General features: G+C 33.8%; 2 protein-coding genes across 2 annotated transcripts; one reads left to right on the top strand and one right to left on the bottom strand.

Annotated features, from left to right (window-relative positions):
- Positions 1 to 1,473: 1,473 nt before the first annotated feature.
- On the bottom strand, positions 1,474 to 17,487 carry LOC124829679 (Translation elongation factor EFG/EF2 protein). The gene is made up of 20 exons (XM_047303236.2): positions 17,063 to 17,487; positions 15,854 to 16,075; positions 15,055 to 15,176; positions 14,813 to 14,963; positions 13,506 to 13,577; positions 12,055 to 12,150; positions 10,808 to 10,896; positions 10,621 to 10,687; positions 8,939 to 8,977; positions 8,724 to 8,784; positions 7,334 to 7,443; positions 7,170 to 7,244; positions 7,020 to 7,088; positions 6,812 to 6,933; positions 5,959 to 6,084; positions 5,644 to 5,764; positions 5,410 to 5,510; positions 5,275 to 5,335; positions 2,174 to 2,227; positions 1,474 to 2,083 (listed from the first exon to the last, which is right to left on the bottom strand). Exons 1-20 carry the CDS (start codon positions 17,450 to 17,452, stop codon positions 1,979 to 1,981), a joined length of 2,253 nt encoding a protein of 750 aa, XP_047159192.1. The 5' UTR covers positions 17,453 to 17,487; the 3' UTR covers positions 1,474 to 1,978.
- A 2,556-nt stretch (positions 17,488 to 20,043) lies between these two features.
- Positions 20,044 to 21,772, top strand: LOC148197746 (uncharacterized). Its single transcript, XM_088115624.1, has 4 exons — positions 20,044 to 20,048; positions 20,132 to 20,437; positions 20,926 to 21,117; positions 21,340 to 21,772. The coding sequence occupies exons 1-4, from the start codon at positions 20,044 to 20,046 to the stop codon at positions 21,770 to 21,772; spliced, it is 936 nt and encodes a 311-aa protein (XP_087971750.1).
- Positions 21,773 to 22,035: the final 263 nt, after the last annotated feature.

Below are 22,035 nucleotides of genomic sequence, written 5' to 3' on the forward strand. Positions count from 1 at the left end.
TCCTTGATTATTTTATATCTATTTAATCATTATTAATATGATTACATTACTTAAAATGAGTAACTTTGGATATAATTGTATTTGCCAGTTCCATTTTCTTCTTTTTGCGGTATTTAATAATATAATATTTTTTGCTTGATTACAGGAGAAATTATGAAAAGAAACTTTACTCAGGCACATATTATTTTGCTGGATATTTATTATTTCCTAACCCCGCGTGGAAAAGAGCCAACCAAAGAGATTGACATTTTGCCTACCAAGTTGTTCTAGTTACGTTCATAGCAACCGACTAAAATATTATATTCCAGACACTGAATAGAGTCGATAAACCTTACAGAAATGGAAATACGATAAGAAGAAAAAATAAAGAGAAAGCTCGACAGCAAGAGTAACTAAAACCAAAGTAACCAAATCTAAATCAACAACCTAGCAATAAATATAAAGAGAGAAAAAGATAAATCAAATGGAGGAAAGGAAAAATTAAGATAGCGAAAACTCGAAACTGAGGATCACAAAAGGAAGTGAGTGAGTGAGAACAACCCGGAAAAAGTGAAAAATGGCTAAGTTTCGTATACAATTTATTAAACTTAGACCACTACACTCACAACAATTTTCTCGGTTCAAGAAAGACCTTTCTAGAAATATTCCTACACTATATAAAAATCCTCATTCTGTGATGTAACATGTCATTAAAGGGTGTTTCACGAGTAAATTTCAGAACAAATTCAACAACCTTACGGTATGAGGATTCTGTAATAATTTGCGTGGTTTGGTATTATGTTGAAACTTGTATTTTTGTTATTTTGCTATTGTTAGGGCTGATAAGTCGAGTGTTGTTCAGTTGGATAATATGATGATTTCTAGGGTCAATCTAGGCAATTACAGATTCCATACTACTTTAATAGGAAGAGTGATTAGGTTAGCAAATACTCTCAAGTTGTGCCTAATGCTCTTGATATGAAGTTCAAGGATGACTTGAGTAGGTTAGAAACTCAATTCGCTGTGAAATTGACTTTTCATGATACCTGGTCATATTTACGGAATGAGCACACGAAATAATACAGCACCTCTCCAGAATCATAAGACACTTAATTGTCGTAACCATCATTATTAAATTAATGAACTAATACCACTTTAATCAAAAGCTTAAACAACTTGTAAAATTCTAAGAAATTGAGTTTTATATTTCAAGATTTGAGCAAATGGATTTGAGTATTGACAAAAGTCATTAATCCTGAAATATTACATGACATGTAACCTAATATTTCCCACTATTTATTTTCAAAAGGGGGGGAAATCAATCAACCTGACTTCATTCCTTCAAAACCTAGCATGGGACTAAGCAAAACTTGATCCGAACATATAAATATACAGGCCAACATGATGATGCTAAGTAAAAGGAAAAAAAAGGAAGATTGACATTAAAGTGAATGAAGGGCAGGAGATAAAAATTTCAGCCGGCTTGCTTACAAGTGAAAAGAATAAATCAATTGTATAAAAACAATATATAATGATAAAAATACTAATAATAAATTTAATCTAACCAAACATTTGAACTTCTTAAACATTAAAAATAAAATTAAAAGCCAGGCTCTAAAAAAATCACTGGTAAAAGGGCTTTTCTGGGATCCCAACCCCACTTGTCCCGTTCCCCTCCAACCCATCAATCAACAAACCTACCTTCCCTAAATCCAAACCAGTAGGTACAAAATTCGGGAATGGATGGAAGTGCGGTAATGAGCATAAAGTTACATATCTAATAGCTCAAATACGAGCATCTTCATCTATAAATACGATATTGTGTAACTTGTATATTGAAGCTACCATTTACTACCCGATCACAATTACAGCAACTTTTATTTGCATTCCAAAATTGGTTGAGCCAAAAAAATGAAACAAACCTTATCTATATTATTGTCCCCCTTTTTGGATAAATGTTGTCATAAATATTTTGACCGTGCACATCGACTAAAGCTGGTTATTCAGCTGCCTTGCTGCCCTTGTACGTGTTTATCAATTGCGTCTGTACATCATGAGAAACTGGTGAATGTTCCTTGTACTCCATTGTGAATTCACCTTTACCCTGCAGTTATTAAAGAACCAATAGGAAATTAAAAATCAAATATAAATTAACATTAAAACAAGAAATATTCTCGAGTGACGTCATATTCACCTGTGTCATTGAACGAAGAGCTGTCGAGTACCCAAACATATTGTTAAGAGGGACCTGAAATAATTAATAACAGCAACCAATTTAACAATGACAAATGAATAAGTTATGGCTAAAGGTTCACGCACTACATATAAATTTCAAACAAACATAATACAACAAATACAACCAGTAAATATTCATGGCACAGAGGACGTACAATCTTCAGAAATAACAATTTTACAATATAAGGCCCCGTTAACTCCATAATTGCATCTAAACATTAGAGCATACCCTCAACTGTAGTTTTAAGATCTAGCAACTGATTAATCAAGGCTTCAAGGTAGAAACTGTCACGGCTAGTTGGCATATTTCAATTTCAGAGGATCGTCTAGAACCACATCAAGAACCAAAGTCATATTTTCCTAATGCGTGCTTCAGGGTCTTACGTGATACTGGATGCCACCAAAACATGTTACACATTCATACCCATGCACACTAACAATGCATACATATGTAAACCTTCCAAACATTATAAGAGTTAGCTCAAGAGGTGAGGGTACCGATAAGGCCTCACATTGATAGGATCCACTCAGCTTTGATTGGAATTTTGTGATCCAAGTGTCTACTAGGTGGTAACTCTTTGGATTCCTTAAATACCTCCTCATAGACCCCCAAAATCTCCTCCAGTTCTGTGCACTGACATGGGGTCAATTGTTCCTCCCCCTTCTCCATTTCATCCAATTGAGTCTTCCCCAAACTCCATACTAACGTGACAGCCTCAATCTCTGTCTCTTTCAACAGCGCCTCTCAAGGGTAACTACCCTCTTGGTCAGCGTGGGGTCCCCCTTTCAACACCTTCCTTTCCCCTTGACCAAAACTCATAGTCAAGTTTCTCCAATTTATCTTGATTTCCGTAGTGAAGCCAACCAGGTTATTCCCAAAATCAGGTCCACACCTCTTAGTTCAAACAGGTAGAAGCTCTCCTTTACCTTCAAACCTTCCAGTTGTTGTAATAAGATGTCGTGACAGCACCAACTGGTGGTCTTCTGATAGGATATAATATGATAGGTTATAATGGGTAATAGGTGTGTAGGAGAGAGAAAACAGTTTAGGAATTAATTGTTGTTGGGTAGTTAGAAGTGGGTTGCCTTTATAAGGCAAGGGGGGTCTGGTAGAGAGGACAGCTTTAGAGTATTCTTGTAGATTGAGCTTTGGCTCTTTTTGAAGGGGGAAACCCTTGGAGGAGAGAGTGCTCTCCTATTCTGTGTTCTATATAGTCTATATAATAAAGAATATTACTCTTTTGTCTCTTTTCAATTATGGGTTCCTATCAATTGGTCTGACCTGCCGGATCCGCTTGGGAGAGGCCTGCCGGATATCCTTGGGAGAGGAGGGTTGGATCTTTGGGAGAGAAGTGTGATGGAAGGAAGAGACAATACCTTGGAGAGGAGGACTAGCGAACCGAAAATGAGCATGGCAGAATGGAGAAGAAATATGCAAGAAATGAGAGAAATGCTGCAAGAAATCAAGATTCACATGAAGGGCTTAGAAAGAAGTGAGAAATCTATCATGAAAGGACAGAAAGAGAGTTCAGAAGAAGAGCTGGAGGAAGACACGGGTGAACAGAATTGGAGGAAGCAGGTAGAATTGCCCAGGTTTGAGGGGCTGGACCCGTTGGGGTGGATCACTAAGGTAGAAAAGTTCTTTGACATCCAAAATGTCATAGAGAAGGAAAGGCTCAGGTTGGCTTACAACTGCATGGAGGGAGGCACAATCTATTGGTTCAGGCCCAAGAAAAATAAAACCAAGAACCCTTCTTGGAAAGAAGAGAAAGAGGCATTGATAAGGGGTTCAGAGGAAGAGTTAGAGGTTTTGTTTTTGAGAAGTTAGTCCAAACTGCGAAGAAGTACCCCAACAATTGCTCTACAATACTTGATAATTAATCTGTAAAATAATTCTAGAGGGCTTGATTGATCCCTCTCACAATCTTCTATTTATAAGAATAAATTGATACAAAAGTATATGATAAATAGGGTAATCCTAAACACAATATAATTATGATAAATAGGGTAACCCTTGACACAATATAATGATGATAAAATAGAATAAATATCCTAACAGCAGTCAACTCTGTTGTTTGGGCCACCAACATATCAAATTCCTGGATATATTCCTCCACTTCCCCCTTCTCCCTTACAGCCGCCAGTTTCTCAAAAACTGAGCATTTGTTCCTTCCTCCAAACCTCTTCAAAGAGTCTGTTAGTTCCTCCCAAGAAGGATTCTTGGTTTTCTTTTTCCAGAACCTGAACCAATGGCTTGCTCCTCCCTCCATACTAATGAAGGCCAACCTAATCTTTTCTCTAGATGAGACATTCTAGACTTCAAAGAACTTTTCAGCTCTTGATATCCACCCAATCGGGTCCACCCCTTCAAAGGTTTGTAGTTCTACTCTTTTCATCCAGCACTTCTGATTTTCCTTTTTTTCTTCCTCCCATTGTTCTTCAGTTTCCTCCCTTCTTCCTATTTTATCCCCATTAACCGAACCTTGACTGTCTCCTGGTTTCCTATCCTGGTTCTTGGATTTACATATCAGAACTTTCATCATATCTCTAAGTTCTTGGAAATTTCCTCTGGATTCCTCCCTTAGTTCCTCTACCACTCTCTCCAATGCGCTAACTCTCCCTTCCATGCTTCTCTTTCTTGATCCGGCAGGGATCAATTGTTAGGTTTCCTGGTGGCAACCCAGAATTCTCTCTGGTTTGGTTACAGATCACACAACACACACACTAACAAAGGAAAAATCTGTATTATTATTCTGGAAACAAAGAATATGTTCTAAAACATCCAAGGGACCAACCTCCCTTCACACAGGATGTAGCAAATCCTCTCAACATAAAAAAGATACAACCAAAAACGTGTCTGTCCCATGACACCCTCACTCCTTATATAGCTAACCCTCCCCCAACAAACACTACAACAACCTAACAAACCCCTAACAACTATGTTTTGTTTTTTATTCCCTTTCTCCTCACGGCTATTGTTTTTTCTCCATTGGTCAACCATAGCTAACTACAAAGTATTTAAAAGTTAAAATATTATTAAGAGACTTGTAAGGTACTTACATGAGCAGTGATGACAGAATCATCTCCTTCCTGATCATTTCCAACAATCACACCTTTCCTCCTTTACATGAGTTATAAAACTGTCAGAATTTTGAAAGTTACTACAATATCCTTTTAAAAAAGTATAAACCTCACTTGTTGATGTCACCAGCAACGGCTCCCTGAAATTCTGTTGGTACTTTCAGCTCAACAAGCATAACAGGTTCTAATATAACCGGTCTGGAAGCTGCATAGCACTGTTACAAATATGACAACGAATTATCAAAGATTTAGACCATCGCATGTGAAGGAATCAACAGATGATTACAGGGAGAATATGTGTGAATTGTTATTTAGGAAAAGAAATCTGGATAACAGAAATAAAAGGACCTGTCTAAAAGCATAGATAGAAGCCAACTTAAATGCAAGTTCACTGGAATCAACAGCATGAGCGGCACCATCTATCAAGACAACTCGGAGATTTTCAACTGGATGTCCAATTAAGGCACCACTGTGTGGAAGAGAGAAATTGAGATGCTGTAACAAATATAAGATTGATCGTACAAGAAATACCAAATTGTATAAACCAAACAAAAACGTAGATTGTTATTTGATAGAGGATAACACACTCCATGACAAATCACAAATTATCTTTGAAATTAGACCTTAGAATACATGATTAGGAAACATTAACATTTTACTCACGAATTGGCAGCTTCTTTGAAACCCTTCTCAATTGCGGGGATAAAATTTGATGGAATAGCTTGACCAACAAGCAAGTTTTCAAATTCAAACTTAGTTGATGACCCTGCAGGAAGTGGTTCAATATACCTGCAAACACGTTGAATAGAATACACATGAAGAAATTGAGGGGAGATCACAGAAGAAGTGGAACCACAAATAATTTCTACCAGATTAAACATATATCATCTATCTGTTCGTGAGTATGAGACATTTTTATTTATTCTCATGTCATATTTTTATTATTAGAGGATATGAAATATCTTCTATTTATTGCATTTATTGATACCTTTTTTCTCAATATAAATAAAGCATCCATTGTGTCTCAAAAACATAAGATTTCAACTTAATGTCTCTCTTTCTTATAGTTTGACAATCTTAATGCAAGATAAATAGAAAATCAACACCAAGTGAGCACAGCCTGGCATTTTCCTAAAATCCAACCCAGAACTCACTCAAAAATAGACAAGCACTACAAAGAAACTAAGAGGGAACTTAATCTGCAGGGGACTAAGGGTGTTTTGTTCATACACAGGGACATATCTGACAGGGAAATTCTTGTTTAAAGTTTATAATCCCTGAATAACTATTTTATGATTTTAATGAGCACATGAAAAAAGAACAAAGAATATTCAAAGTCCTATGTGTGAAAAACAATACTACTCATATATTTAGCCAAGAGTTCAATGTCCAAATGCAAAAGATGTTGGAAGTGGGGGGAATATGGAGTGCTACCCAAACGTGTGCACATAAATTTATCTTGAAGCAAAGATAATATTTTCAGAAAATAAAACAGGAAGGAACAGTAAATACTTACCCAATTACCCGTCCATATTGACCTTGCCCTCCACTTTGCTTCTTATGCAGATAGTCAAAATCAGCCCGTTGAGTAACAGTTTCTCTGAAGTTAACACGGGGCTTTCCAACTGAAGCATCAACCTTAGGTAAAGACAGATGAATTAAACAGAAGAAGAAGCAAATATTTAGACAGCATCAACGAGAAAACAATGTGGAGGAAATGGTACCTTATACTCTCTCCTGATGCGTTCAACATAGATATCTAAATGCAATTCTCCCATTCCAGAAATGATTGTCTAACAACAGAAGTTTACTAATATCAAGATGAGAATAATGTCATTGCTACTTGAAAGACTGATAAAGTAATTAAAGATTACCTGCCCACTCTCCGGGTCCAAGCCAACACGAAATGTAGGATCTTCCTTCTGGAAGCGGTTCAAAGCTTTTGAAAACTGTAAGCAATTCAAGGGGAAAGCCAATCATGTGATAAACCTCCAAGCTGGAGCAGGGGTTGATGTGTTACATAAAATACTCTACTCACTTGTCCTCCTGAATCTTTAGAGACTGGCTGAACAGCTAACGACATCACTGGCTCAGGAACATTCATGGAAGTCATTGTGTACTTAACTGAACCATCAGTAAAAGTATCTCCTGATAGTCAAAACAAATGTTAAACAAATATATACTCAAAAAGAAACAAAAATAAAGCCAGAAATTAATAATAAATGGAAAACAAATGCCCCAACAACAATCTTCAGGTTATATAATCTAGAAACCACTAGAAGATTTAGTTAAAAAATAGTAGCACTACTAACTGACATTCAATGATGTAGACAATAGATCCCCACAAAAAAGGAAAATAAAACGAGACATAATAAATGGAGTAGCATAAAGAAAGTGGTTTTTATCAGTCTGCATTCTGCTGACAGGGCAGACACACAAGGTGGTTGTACACTATTGATGGTGACAAACTTATGTGGACAACTCCTCATAGTGGAAAAATAGTGCCAAGTGGACAACGACAAAAGACGCCAGGCAACGGCAAACGACACCAGACAGCGGCAAACAGTGCCAGACGATTGCGAACAACAACTAGGGTTTGGAGACTAGATAGAAACCAGAACATGACTGCTCATTGAGGTATTTAAGAAAAGATGAAATTTTTAAAGCCGCAGATGGCTACGCTGGCCACCGACAGCAACAAAGACAGAGTAGGAAGAGAATCAGACAACCTGCTCTGATACCATATTAGAAGGTGGGTTTAATCCTAACTCAACCCCACAAAATCGGCTTGTAAGGTGAGGTTTGCACCCAATTATATATTATAATTTGGCCTTATCTCTAGTCGATGTGGGACTTCCAACACACCCCTTCATGCCGAGGTATAGACATCTCGTACGTGATAGTAGAAATTGGGTGGTCCGATAACGGCCCGATAGCGGGTGGAATAGAAGAATAGAATGCCCACTTAGAACTCGCTAGGATAGGCTCTAACCATGGCTCTGATACCAACTTGAGATTGAAACTGTAAAATAATTCTTGACGGCTTAATTGATCCCTCTCATAATCTTCTATTTATAAAAATAAATTGATACAAGAATACATGATAAATAGGGTAACTCTAGACACAATATAATCATGATAAATAGGATAACTCTAGACACAATATAATCATGATAAATAGAGTAACTCTAGACACAATATAATCATGATAAATAGGGTAACTCTAGACACAATATAATCATGATAATTAGGGTAAATATTCTAACATACACAAAGGTCAAACTGAAAATTATTATCAAATTCAATATTTGATAATTTTGATAACTATTAATCGATTAATAGTAGTGAACATTTCAAAGTTGTGAAGCACCATGGAATTTTTCAGCAATCTAGATATGTATACGTTAAACCAAGGATAAAAGAATAACCTGATGCACAATCAACACCAAATACAGCAACTATTTGCCCAGCATGAGCCTCTTGAATGTCCTGCAGATAGTTAGAAAACCCAATTAGAAGTTGATAGAAAATGGCATAGAATAACTGAATATATTCAAATTCTTCAGACGTATATAGCCAAAGACAAAAACCCCAGCAGTTTATGTTCAATTAAAAAAAAAAATTCCAGGAGCATTCAACAAACCTCCATCTCATCAGAATGCATCCGAACCAAGCGTGGAACCTACATTAGATAAAAGAAAGGATTCAAACACAAATTCACAATAATCTTGGAATGTAATGCAGAAAAATATTGGATAATGGATACTAACGGTAACTCAAAAATCCTTTATGGAAGTATATCAGATGCCATAATAGGTTACGACAGAAGCATTGCCAACCAAAAAAAGATATCTATCCATCTATTCATATATATACATACATAAAAATACATTCATATATATATATATATATATATATATATATATATATACATATATATATATATATATATATATATATATATTATATGTGTGTGAATAAAAATAAGTAAAATCCAGTTTGCCTTTAGGGAACTAAAATGCAGTCTCCTTAACTAATTTCCAGAGCTCTTCTCTAACATTTTTTGGAGCTTTAGGACAAGGTGCAACATTGTCCTCTTTTGCCATTAGATGTCCTTTGGCTCTTGTAATTTCTCAGTTCATAAATTTTTCACAATAATTACAAATTGTAGTGTTTAGGTTTTATTCATCCAAAGGATGACAATATTTCCAACCTGGGTGATTTCTATTAGATGGTCTTGAACTGGCTTGATCAGTTGTTGCCAGTAGATTTAGGGTTTCGTTAAAGTAAAAGGAAAAAAAAGGTTAATTACCACATTAAAAAACAGTAAAGGTGAAAAAGAAACCGAAAAGAAAAAAATAAACAGAAGAAAAAAAAAGAAAAGGGTAGAGAAAAATAGAAAAGAAAAAAAAAACAGAAAGAAAAGAGAAGTAGAGAAGTAAAGAAAAATAGAACAGAAAAACAAAAAGAAAATTCAAAAAAACATACGATAAAAATAGAAGATAAAAAACAACAGAAAAAAGAAAACTACTGTAAAATAAGAGAGAGGATAAATAAGACAGAAGAGAGGAAAAAAACAAAAAACAAAATAAAACAACAATAAAAGAAAAAACAGGAAAAGCGGCCATTTCATGACACCATTCTGTGATGGCCAAAGCGGCCACAATGGACCGCCACACAAAAACCAATTTGCCACTGTCTTGCTGTTGGAGTCACCAACAAATTTGTCACTGATTTGCTATGTATCCTGCCATGTACATGGCTAATAAAATCTAAGACCAGGACCAATCTTAGTTGCACTGTTTAGTTTTTTAAGGATTACTAGACAGTCCACTTATTAATTCCGTGTCTTTGGACGTTCTAAAAATATCCAAGAAAAGAAGGAAGAGAGATCTAAACATCCTCCGACAAGAAGATGCAGGGAGGTTCATTGTAAGATGAGTGGTTAAATTCAATAAAATATCTTTCAATGTAGGATGAGTTCCTTAATGCATGTATGACAGTATCTAGTAAAAGTTTGAATCCATGCACATAGTCTTTGAGATTTAAAACCATGAACTAACAGGATTTCCTTTAAAATTAAACTAAATTAATATCAGAACAACAGACAACACTTGAACTAATACTGTCGTAGAATGGTCTTCAAAAAAAAAATATTGAATAAAATATTCAATGACTTGTACCTATTTTGGATATGAACACGAGGAGAGAGAAAAAAAAACAAACATGAATATAGAACATAGAAAATCAGGTCCACAGGGCAAAACACTCGTGATGAAGACAAAAAAATGTTCAAGCTAGAACAGTGAAGAGCTATAAAATTACCTTGATCTTCTTGCCGGTGTTTACATTAACAATAAAATCACCCTTCCGAATTACACCCTCATATATTCTTCAGCCAAAACAAAACAAGGACAATTAACTTATACATAATGTAGGTATAAATTGAAATCAAAAGATAAGCTGAAAAATAGTTTGAAATGGGTTAACAGCCTCTGAATGTGACAAGTACCTCAGATATGTTAACTGACCAAACCGGCCTTCCTCCAACTTGAAAGCCAATGCCACAAGTGGCCCATCGGGACATCCAAGCAACTCAACCTAAATAAGAAGACAAAATTACAATGACTCAATAAATAGCAACATAAAAAAGTGTAACCGAAACATGCAGGCATATCGCAAACCAATATGACTGTATATCTCCAGATCATGAGTTTGCATGAATCATCCACAAATGTTATTTCATTCAGTAAATGTTTTTGAAAGAATACAAGCAAGTTGCATGAAAGCCCAGTGTGTGAATATTTTATAAAAGAAGTCCTCCTACTATCTTTTAGGCGGTTATTCAATCAGTTAGTTACATAGCTATCGCTTGACAGTGGGTCAGTTAGTTTCTTTTCTGTGCAGTTATTCACCCACCTGTCACTATGACAGTTGTATCCTCTAGCCCTACGAAGAGTTAGGTGAGATTTGACACAACCTCAATGTAAAATTTGCTTCTATTCCTTTCAAACAAATTTCATGCTCACATACAGCCAACCACGTTACCATACCTCTGAATACCCAACTACATCCTCCAATCATAAAAAAATTTTCAATTGACAAATTTTTTTCTCAATAGGATCCTACACATTTCTAATTTAGTCTTCTTTTAAAAGGTTTCTGTTGAAATAAGTAATAAGTAGTGCATTGGGAACCATTTATCTGTTGTAAATCATGATTAGTACCTAGTCTTGTACCTAGAAGTCTAGTGCACTCTATGAGTTGCACCTCGGTTTTGATCTTTCATCTTCCATTGTATCAGTTTCTATCACTATAAATAGAAGATCACAACAGGGATCTTGTATGCCCTCCAATTTTATATTCTCTTTTTATTCTCAACTGTTTCTAATTTAGTATTCCTTTAAAAGACAGTGAGTTATATTTACATGATATAAATCTCGATTATGACAATTTTTATTTTCGTATTGCATTTCTTCTTGGGTAGTTACATAAAATATTAAAGTTCATGCAATATTATGTTTTTTTCTTAAAGATCACATGCATGCATTATCATGTCAGTATTGATACTTTTTTCACTATTTGAATGGAGTTACATTTCATTACATAGAACACGTTCAAAGTAAATTTTATCATTTCAATACTACATCTATAATTCATGATTCAAAAATATGGCCTTTTATTTAAAACTTAAAATGACAATCACAATAACTACGTTCTAATAAACCAAGACAGATCAACTTTCAATGAATCAGGTACCTTCTCTTCATTCTTAGATTGGTCAAGCGCATAATTACTAACTTCAATTGGACATGGCAAATAGCTAAGTACACCATCCAGAAGTGGCTGCACCCCCTGTACCAGCAACAGAAGATTAAAAATATGAGATAGAAGGTAACAACACTAACGAGAAATGAGTAGGATGAAATCTTGAATGCATGGGAATTGAGAGCAATGTCACTTTCCTGGATGCATAGATAATTAAAATAGTATCATTTACACAATCAATATTGAGTATCAATTTAAGAAAGCATAAAGAATGCTCATTATGTTACATAATAAGAGGACAATACAAGCAACATTGCAATTGAGTTAGTACAGATAAATGCATAAGGGGAAATATTAACAGAATGCAAATAAACAAAAATATGTCACAATTTCTGGAACAAAACCCTTATAAAGAAAAAAAAAAACTTCCCAGCTTTCAAAAGTGAAATAGATAGGAGTTCAGAGATGCTCAGAAAAGAAGAGGATACTGTAATGTGATTACATATATAAAACATTCCACTTCAAAACCACTGCAAGGGAATGATTTATAAAATAGCTAATTTAAAAAATAATATTATTAATTATTAAGGTCATAAGGTAATCAGAATTTAAGTTAAGCTTTGGTCCAAAATATTATCAGACACAAAAAGCCTAATGTGGCATGACATTTATGATGGATCATATATACACACTCACCATTATGGTAGTTGAATGTGTATAAAACTAGGTTGCAGGCAACACAGCTTCAAATGAATTCAATGTGCATTTGAAAGAGCTTATTTGCAACTTGTTATGGATTTCTGACATAATTACTAGTTTAAGCATTTGAAAAAACATATAAAATAGCTTATGATACCCAGAATAGTTAATGGAAACAACTTATAACTTACATGAAAAATGTTGTACTCTATTTTATTAGAATAAAAGAAAATAAGAGATTTTGTTTTCTCTATCTGTCTTTTTGTTACACTGTTTCTATCTCTGCTTTGTTATTTCCAGCTGTCCCCTTTGGTAAATCTGTCTAGGGTGTTTTCGTCTTTTTGCTTTAAAGGGTAGCTTCTATAAAGGCTCCTTTGCATTCAGATTTATACTAGATAGAAATAATAAAATATATCATATCAGTTTCTCTAACATATTTCCTTTTCAATTATATAAAGAACTTATGTATAAGTACTTATATGCACTTATTCTATAAGCCCTTAATTAAGTTGTTTTCCCAAACAAGTCCTCAGTTACAAACATAATACACAGACCCAAACTAAATTACACCAAAATCACAACATTAAGTCACTCACGGAAAAAAAAAATAACACTGCATTAACTAGATAAAGGTGAGAGAATAATAAAGGTAATATCTATGCAGCAATATACAGACTAAAAGCAATAACTTCCATCATTTTACAGAGGAAAAACACACAAATGGAAAGTAATTCAATGATTACCTTGTTTTTGAAAGCACTACCCATGAATACTGGTATAAATTTCTGTGCTATGGTAGCCCTACGAACTGCTTCCTACGCACAAAAAGATATTAAGTGACAATAGTGAAACTATTCAAAAATAAATGTTGAGGGAGGATGTCTGGGATAGAGGCTAACATATCCTGTATATAACACTAAATATTTCTAGAATACATACATACATACATACATATATATATATATATATATATATATATATATATATATATATATTTATATATATTTGTGTGTGTATAGAGAGAGAGATACGTAGAATATAATAAATTAAATGACAACTTTAATATCAACATTAATTTCTAGAACTAAAAATTGATGCATTTATAAATTTTAGAAAAAAAAATAAAACATGATAACTTAAAAGATCACAATATTTTGACTTTGAGAGATATATGTTAGGGGGGAATTATAAGACGAAAGTGAGAATAGTTGCATGTCTCAACTATAGTGAAATCTTTTTTGAAAATAAATGAGTCAACTTCTACGCATTCTACCTGACTCAAAATTTACCACATATATTTGGGTGCTAAATTTATCCCATCTAACTCGGTTAACAAAGTCTCCCGTCTGTCCCTTAGAATAATGAATATATCCAAACACAAAGCACACATGTTGACCACTAAACCTGTCACTTTTGTAGCTCAAACCAGTAACCCATTATTCTTTTTCCTAGACTTCTCTTTATGTTTGGAAATAAATCCTTTTGCTCCCAACTAGACTAGGGGCTTTTGCTCACTTTAGCAAATGGTACACAAACCAAAGTCCAAATAATTAATGATGTCAATCCACTACATTTTCATGCCTAGTTAACCTTTCAAACTTATCTCAATACCCTTTTACCCTTCTTTACTCTGTTATCACAGATAATGATAAAGGAGAGAGTAGTACTGCTGTTGACTGTAAAAAATCTGTTTCACTCTTACCAAAGGGCAAAGCAAATGGCAAATCTAAAACATTAACGTACAAACATTATTATAATTTTCAGATGAACTGCACCAAACTGTGTTAGGATAAATTAATCCAGGGAAAATAGGGACTCTGAATAGATTTTCTTTTAAAATAATGCCTTTTCTCCATCACAAGCTACAGATATATATGCCTTACTTTTTTTATGCACATCTAGGATGCTCAAACCATCATGTCCTCTGTATTTTAAGACAACAGGCTAAGAAACTAATTGATAGAGCTTAGTAGAACAAATATGATTCATGTGACTCAATGAATCAAACATTTAACAAAAATACTATGAAAATAATAAATGTTCTACACACCTCAAGATCGGCAGCTGATATGGTCTCATCGCCAAGAAAAGCTTCAGCAAGTTTATCGTCAACTTCTGAAACAGTTTCTATAAGTTCACGTCTTTTCTCTGCCACTAATGCTTCCATATCTGCAGGCACATCTTCAGAGACAACTTCTTCACTGCAATAAGCAGCAATAGTGTAAGTAAAAGAATAATGCAAGAGGAGACTTCTACATAGGAACACAAAATGCAGAAGGTTTTGAAACTTACCCACTTGAACCATGAAAATAGTAGGCCTTTAACTGCACAAGATCAACAAGTCCCTTAAAATCTTCTTCCAAACCTATTGGAACTTGCATTGCAGCACTATGATGTCGAAGCTTAGATCTAGCCTGAAAAATAAAAAAACAAAAATAAAACAAAAAATTCCCTCAAAAAGATAACAATTTTAAATCTAAATAAGGCAGAGAGAATTTTTAAAATGCACAGGGTTAGTATAAAATAAATCTAGAGTTCAATAAATCATAAAACTAAAAGTTTGACTTGCATAATGCTAATATCAATATTAAGATAGGATAGCCTCTGCATATAAAAAACAGGGTCACAGATGAATTTTATTGATGACCAATGTTTATAAAGAAACACCTGTGAGAGAATTTGAAAACCAACTTTATTAAAATACCCACTTTCTCAAACACCATCGGAACAGTAAAAGTGGTGTTGGAAGGATTTAGATCAAGGAGGATGGTACCACTCTGGTACCATGTTGAGGAGGAAGAGGCCGAGAAGAAATATATTGAATGCCATGTGTTGGGTACACACATGAGTATTCTTATTTAGAATGTAAAAGGGATACAATAAATGATGGACAAAATTCAATATCAAATCATCGGAAATACTTGGTAAGATATTTCTCTATCAAATCATATCTACCAATTTAATGTAATCAAAGCATATCTCTAATATAATCAACTCATATCCTTAACAAGGGGAATAACTAAAATTGTGTACATGGCACATGAACAAAGATCGTGTTGTCTACAATGCCTTCCATAAATTTCAAAAGCACCTGATTTAACACTTTCCATGGATCTGCTCCCATCCGATCAAGTTTATTGATAAATGCAAGTCTTGGAACATCATATCTTCTCATTTGCCGATCAACAGTAATGGACTGACTTTGCACCCCACCAACACTACAAAGAACGAGAATGGCACCATCAAGGACACGCAAAGCCCTCTCAACCTCAATGGTAAAATCAACATGACCAGGTGTGTCAATAATGTTAATCTGCAACAACACAGTACCCAGGATATTAAATATAAATTATATGCAAGATAAAGAAAGGAAAAAATACATTTCCTCAAATGGCTAGAAGAATATATCAGTTACCTTATAGGCATACTACAAGCAAGAAAAACAAGTTGTCCATCAAATTGTCAACATTTCTGATTGACTTCAAGATACAATTTGCTTTGATTTAAGACCAATTTTCGGTTTCACTATATTCCCCTACCATTTCAATCATGCACAAAGGAATACAGAGTAACTCTTCAATCTTTTACTTTTCACAAGTAATAAATAATCATAACCACAACTAACATTGATATTGATAATAATAACAACACCCAAAGTCCAAACTCTGATTCCTGTTACTCCATAACCTCACTACCACCACTTCAAAATTGATTAAAACTCAATAAGTAATCATAATAATTAATACTAATAATAAAATTAGTAGCAACAGCAGCACTCAAATGGACAAATCTAAATTCTCCTTTTATTTTTCTTGTTTTCCATTAGTTCAAAATTCGATTCAATTTGAACTTGGCTAACGTTACAAACTCTTCATCTCTTCAAATTTTATTGGAAATGTAAAAAGAAGCTTAAATTATACACATTGTCACTAGAACAATTTTTAAACTCTTTCAACCAATCAGAATCTTAAACCATTAGTTATTGTAAAATTCAACATCGCCGTAAAATCTGTAATTGAATGACGGTATAAATATTTTTACATATAACTCTTCAATATAAGGACTTCTAACAAAGAAAAAAAAAAATTAACTTCTCCGAAGCTAAAATTAGCTTAACTTCTCCAACCAGGCCCTTGCGACCATATAATCCAAATTCCTACCATTTCTTAAGACCTTGCTAACAACACCTCAAAATTCAAGCCAATTTAATTCAATTAGAAATCAACTAGCATAATCAACTCCCCCAACTTTATCTAACTACTTCAATCCAACAGTGAGATATACAGCAACAAAGTCAAACCTTATAGTCCTTCCAAGTGCAGTATGTGGCAGCAGACTGAATTGTGATTCCCTTCTCCCTCTCCAAGTCCATAGAGTCCATTTTGGCGCCAACGCCGTCCCTGCCCCTAACCTCGTGGATCTCGTGGATCCGACCCGTGTAGTAAAGAACCCGCTCCGTCAGCGTCGTCTTCCCGGAGTCGATGTGCGCCGAGATACCGATGTTGCGGAGCCGCTCCATCGACTCTTTCCACCATGGATCCTTCTCCAACTTCGAACGCGCCACGTTACCGGCCGAAAACTGCCGGAGCTGGAAGGAGCCGCCCAGGAGGAACGCTGCCGGGGACCGCGACGAGATGGAGCAGAGCGCGTAAAGGAGGCGCGGTGCGGAGGACCGAGACAAGCGTGCCATGGCGGGTGTAGGGTTTTTCTCAACCTTCTTTATTTTATGAAGATTTCCGTAAAACCTTTTCTTTTAATTTAAAATTTACTTATAAATTTATTTCATAAAAAATATATGTTGTCTCACATTATTTATCATCAAAATTTAGATATTTTTCAATGAAAATTGGAACAATTAGAATATAATTTATGCACAGATAAATATTTATTTTATATGATTTTTAGTCATAAAATTAAAATTAGACATTTATACGAAGTATTACATCGATTCAAATATTAATTTTATTTTAAATTATCTGAGCAGTCTTCTTATCCTTTTAAAATTTTATTTAAAATTTAAAGTACTCAATTTTTTATTCTTTAGTTGTGTTGAAAATATTAGAATTATATATGTTTTGTGTTTAGTTTTTAAACTAAATTACGAAGCATTTAATTTTGATCGATGTAACGTAAAATATTATGTGAAGTGTTTTTTATACGATAAACAACGAAATTTTACAATAAATTATAATATTGTTGTGACAGGCAGTTTATTAGAGAAAATATTTTTCATAACTTTCTTAAAATACATTGATTGAATGGTTTATAATTTAGTTAAAAAGATATTTAAAATAAAAGATTATAAAATAAGAAAGGTATTTATTAACCTTAATGTGAAGGATTGCAGGCTTACAGGGACCACTGAACAATAGAGGCTGCAGCATGAAACTTTTCTCTTTGGGTATGAGAAGTGTTGGAGTGTCATTACTTGCATGAGTGTTCAAAGATTTCATCCTTTGCACTTCTAATTTCCTAAAATGTCCTTACTTAATAAATGGCTTAAAAGTTTAATCTTTTGATTATTAAAAATTTTCATACCACCATTGACTCCATCTCTATTTTCCACCAATTAAGAAACATGTATTCTGCTCCTCTGTACTCTTTCACCCCTGCACTCCTTTGACCCTTCATTCCTGCACTCCCTCACCCCTACACCTCTTGCATCCCATTTTTTTTATAAAGAAACCATACGGCTCTTTCACAACTCTTCACTGGACTTTGATAATATTTTTTTTCTTGAGAGTGATTGAGTATTATCTAAAGAGAAGTATTGTTCCGAGTGTGCAGTTTGGAGTGGTGTATTGGCAGCTTGACTCTTTGTGTTGGTGTAGTTTCGGATTACCTCATTCTTCTTTGTGTTTTTGCTGTAGAAAGAGGTTAGTATTTATTTTTAATCTGTGTGCATAGATAGATTTCATGGTTGGATTGTTATTGATGGAGATGTAATTTAGTTTCGTTAATATGTTTGCATGCTACCGAAAATGAAACGATATAAACTCATGGACTGCGGGTAGCCTATGATATTGATCGACTGCGGATAGCCGATGATGTTGATCGGATGTGGAGATCCGATTGATGCGCATCGGATGTGGAAATCCGATTATATGAAATTTCGGATATACCGATACTCAACCTAGATTATAATATTTAACTTAGATTATATTAAATATTATGTATGTTGTTTACCTTATTTAGTTTATTTATTTTTAATATTTAAATTAATTTTTATCTTTACATATGATTTTAAAACAAATTGTGAATAACGAAATGCATAGGAATCAGACCTGGAGATCCGATAGTGAGAATTCAGATATCAATATCCGATACATGTTTAATGTTATACATAAAATTTTAATTATGTTATTCTTTTACTTATTTTATTAATTTTAAAATTATTTATGATTTTGTATTAGTCTATAATGAAATTATATATTTTTTAATTGATATAATTTTGTTTTCTGAATTTATTAAAATTAATAAAAGTAATTTAAAATAAAAAACTCAGTTACCTGTTGCACATGAAAATTCAATTATATATATATATATATATATATATATATATATATATATATATATATATATATATATATATATCGGATTTCGATATTTGAGAATGAAAATTTTTGGCCTATCTTATTCAGTAACAGTGTTTGGTATTCAGCTGAACATACATTTTTCATGGAAAAAAACTGAGTTACCTATTTAAATACTCAATTATTACAAGCAAGAATTAGCATTTATTTAAAAAATTCCTAAGATATTTGACACCCATTCATTTATTTATATAATTTGTAGTTATTTTATATATTATTTTATTATTCTGTAATTATATTTAAGTATATGTATAATTTTTATGAATTTATAATATAATTAGATAATATGTAATTTTTTCATAATTTTCCATGTTGTTTTATGAATATTATTTAAGTAGGTTTGTTTTATATAAAATTTGAATAAAACTAGTTAACTTTATTTTTATAATTATTATTTGTTGTTAATATAAAAAATGCATTTTAAATATATACTTTTTAATAATTTTTTATATAGTTTTATGTTTATTTAACTTGGTGTTTGATTTAAATTAGATTATATTGTTCATAAATTTATAATTGTATAATTATTGTATTAGTTTTTGATTTTATAATATAATTATAAATTTTAAATTTATTGTATTACTTTTTTATTTTTTATAGGTGATTATAATTTAAATGGACAAATATCATTATGGGATGGATTCTGAAATAAATTGTACCATGCAATCAAAATTTTCATCATTTATAAATGAGGTTGCTAAGGAAGATCTGACGAATAATTTTACAACAAATGAAATTTTTTCTTCACGTTAAAACTTAATTGAATGGGTAAAAAGGATTGCAAATGATCTAGGATTTGGTGTGGTGATTATAAGATCCGATAAAGCTACCAGTCAACCTGGGAGGAAGACGTTTGTGTTGCTAGGATGTGAAAGAGGCAGAAAATATAGAAAATACAAACCCGACCAACCTAGTGCATATGGCACCCGAAAATGTGAGTGTCCTTTCCAGTTAAGGGGCAAACCATCTGGTAATGGCGATGGGTGGGTATTACAAGTGATATGTGGATACCATAACCACGATTTAGCAAAAACTTTAATGGGGCATCCTTATGCTGGTAGGTTAAATCCTACTGAACAAAAGTACTTGTTGATTTGACTAAAACCCAAGTAACACCAGCAAATATTTTGTTGACTTTGAAACAAAATAATGAGCATAATGTAACTACAATAAAACAAGTTTACACAGCAAGGTATACATATAAACGCTCATTGAGAGGGTCGAGAACTGAGCTGCAACAATTGATGATGATGTTGGATCGGGATAATTACATACATTGGAGTAGATGTGCAGAGGATTCTGAAGTTGTTAGTGACCTCTTTTGGACACATCCTAATGCAATCAAGTTATTGAATGCATTTAATGTTGTTTTGTTAATGGATTCAACTTACAAAACAAATAAATATTGGTTGTCATTGTTAGAGATTGTTGGTATGACATCTATTGGGTTAACCTACTCAGTCGCATTTGCATTCTTATCAAGTGAGCGTCAAAATAATTTCACTTGGGCTCTTCAAAAGCTTAGAGGTTTATTTTTGACATCTGATATCGGTCCACATGTCATTGTCAGCGATAGAGACTTGTCTTTGATGAATTCCATCGGCAATGTCTTTCCTCAGTCATATCAGTTGTTATGTCGCTTCCATATTTCAAAAAATGTACTAGCAAAGTGCAAAATGTTACTTGATTGTAAGGAAGCATGGGATGTCATAATGGAAGAATGGGAGAACGTCATGGAATGTGAAGATGAATCTATGTTTGGGTACTCTGTGAATCACTTTGAATACACCTGTCGTTCATGCCCTTTATTATTTGAATATGTGAATAATACTTGGATTATTCCATACAATACTTACTTTGTGAAGGCATGGACAAACAAAGTTATGCATTTAGGGAATACAATAACGAACAAGTATGTTTTAATGTTATATTAGTTTACACTATATTTGAATATTTGATAATATTGTTGATTTATTTTTGTTAGGGTTGAGTCTGCTCATTGGAACTTAAAGAAAGTATTGGGAAACAATATGGGAGATCTTTGTTCTTGTTGGGATGTCATTCATAATGTAATTGTGTTGCAATATAATAAGATCAAAGCGTCGTTCAAAATTAGTCTGAATCTTATGAGTGAAGCTTATAAAGGCATAAAATACAAAAAACTTGTTGGACGAGTATCCAGATATGCTTTAGGACTAATAGCTAAAGAATTAGAACGAGTGAATCTTGTAGGTCTCGGTACGGGAAGATGTGGATGCATACTTAGAGGGACGTACGGTGTCCCCTATGCCTGTGAATTAGCACGTTATGGCCCTGGTATGATTCCTTTGGGTGAATTTCATGTGATGTGGACAAGATTGTCTATTTCAGATATTGTATCGAATGAGTATTTCTCTGCATTGGCCGGTGCTGGATGAACTCCTCTATCTCTTTGGCCTTCGCGTGACGACCAACGGGCAACCTCTGTGCGAGAATGGACGACCTCTATCTGCGATAATGGACAACCTGTGTGTGTGCGACAATGAAAGAGGAAACTGCTGGGTGCTACTGGAAAACTTTCGATTTGAAGGAAAAGTAGTGTGCTGGGTGCTACTGGAAAGCTTCCGATTTGAAGGAAAAACAGTGTGCTGGGTGCTACTGGAAAGAGGAAACGCAGAGGAGAGGGTCCTGGTGTTGGGTC

The sequence above is a fragment of the Vigna umbellata genome, chromosome 5, assembly GCF_029865625.1.
Source record: "Vigna umbellata cultivar VRB3 chromosome 5, Vumbellata_1.0, whole genome shotgun sequence".
Taxonomy (NCBI): domain Eukaryota; kingdom Viridiplantae; phylum Streptophyta; class Magnoliopsida; order Fabales; family Fabaceae; genus Vigna; species Vigna umbellata.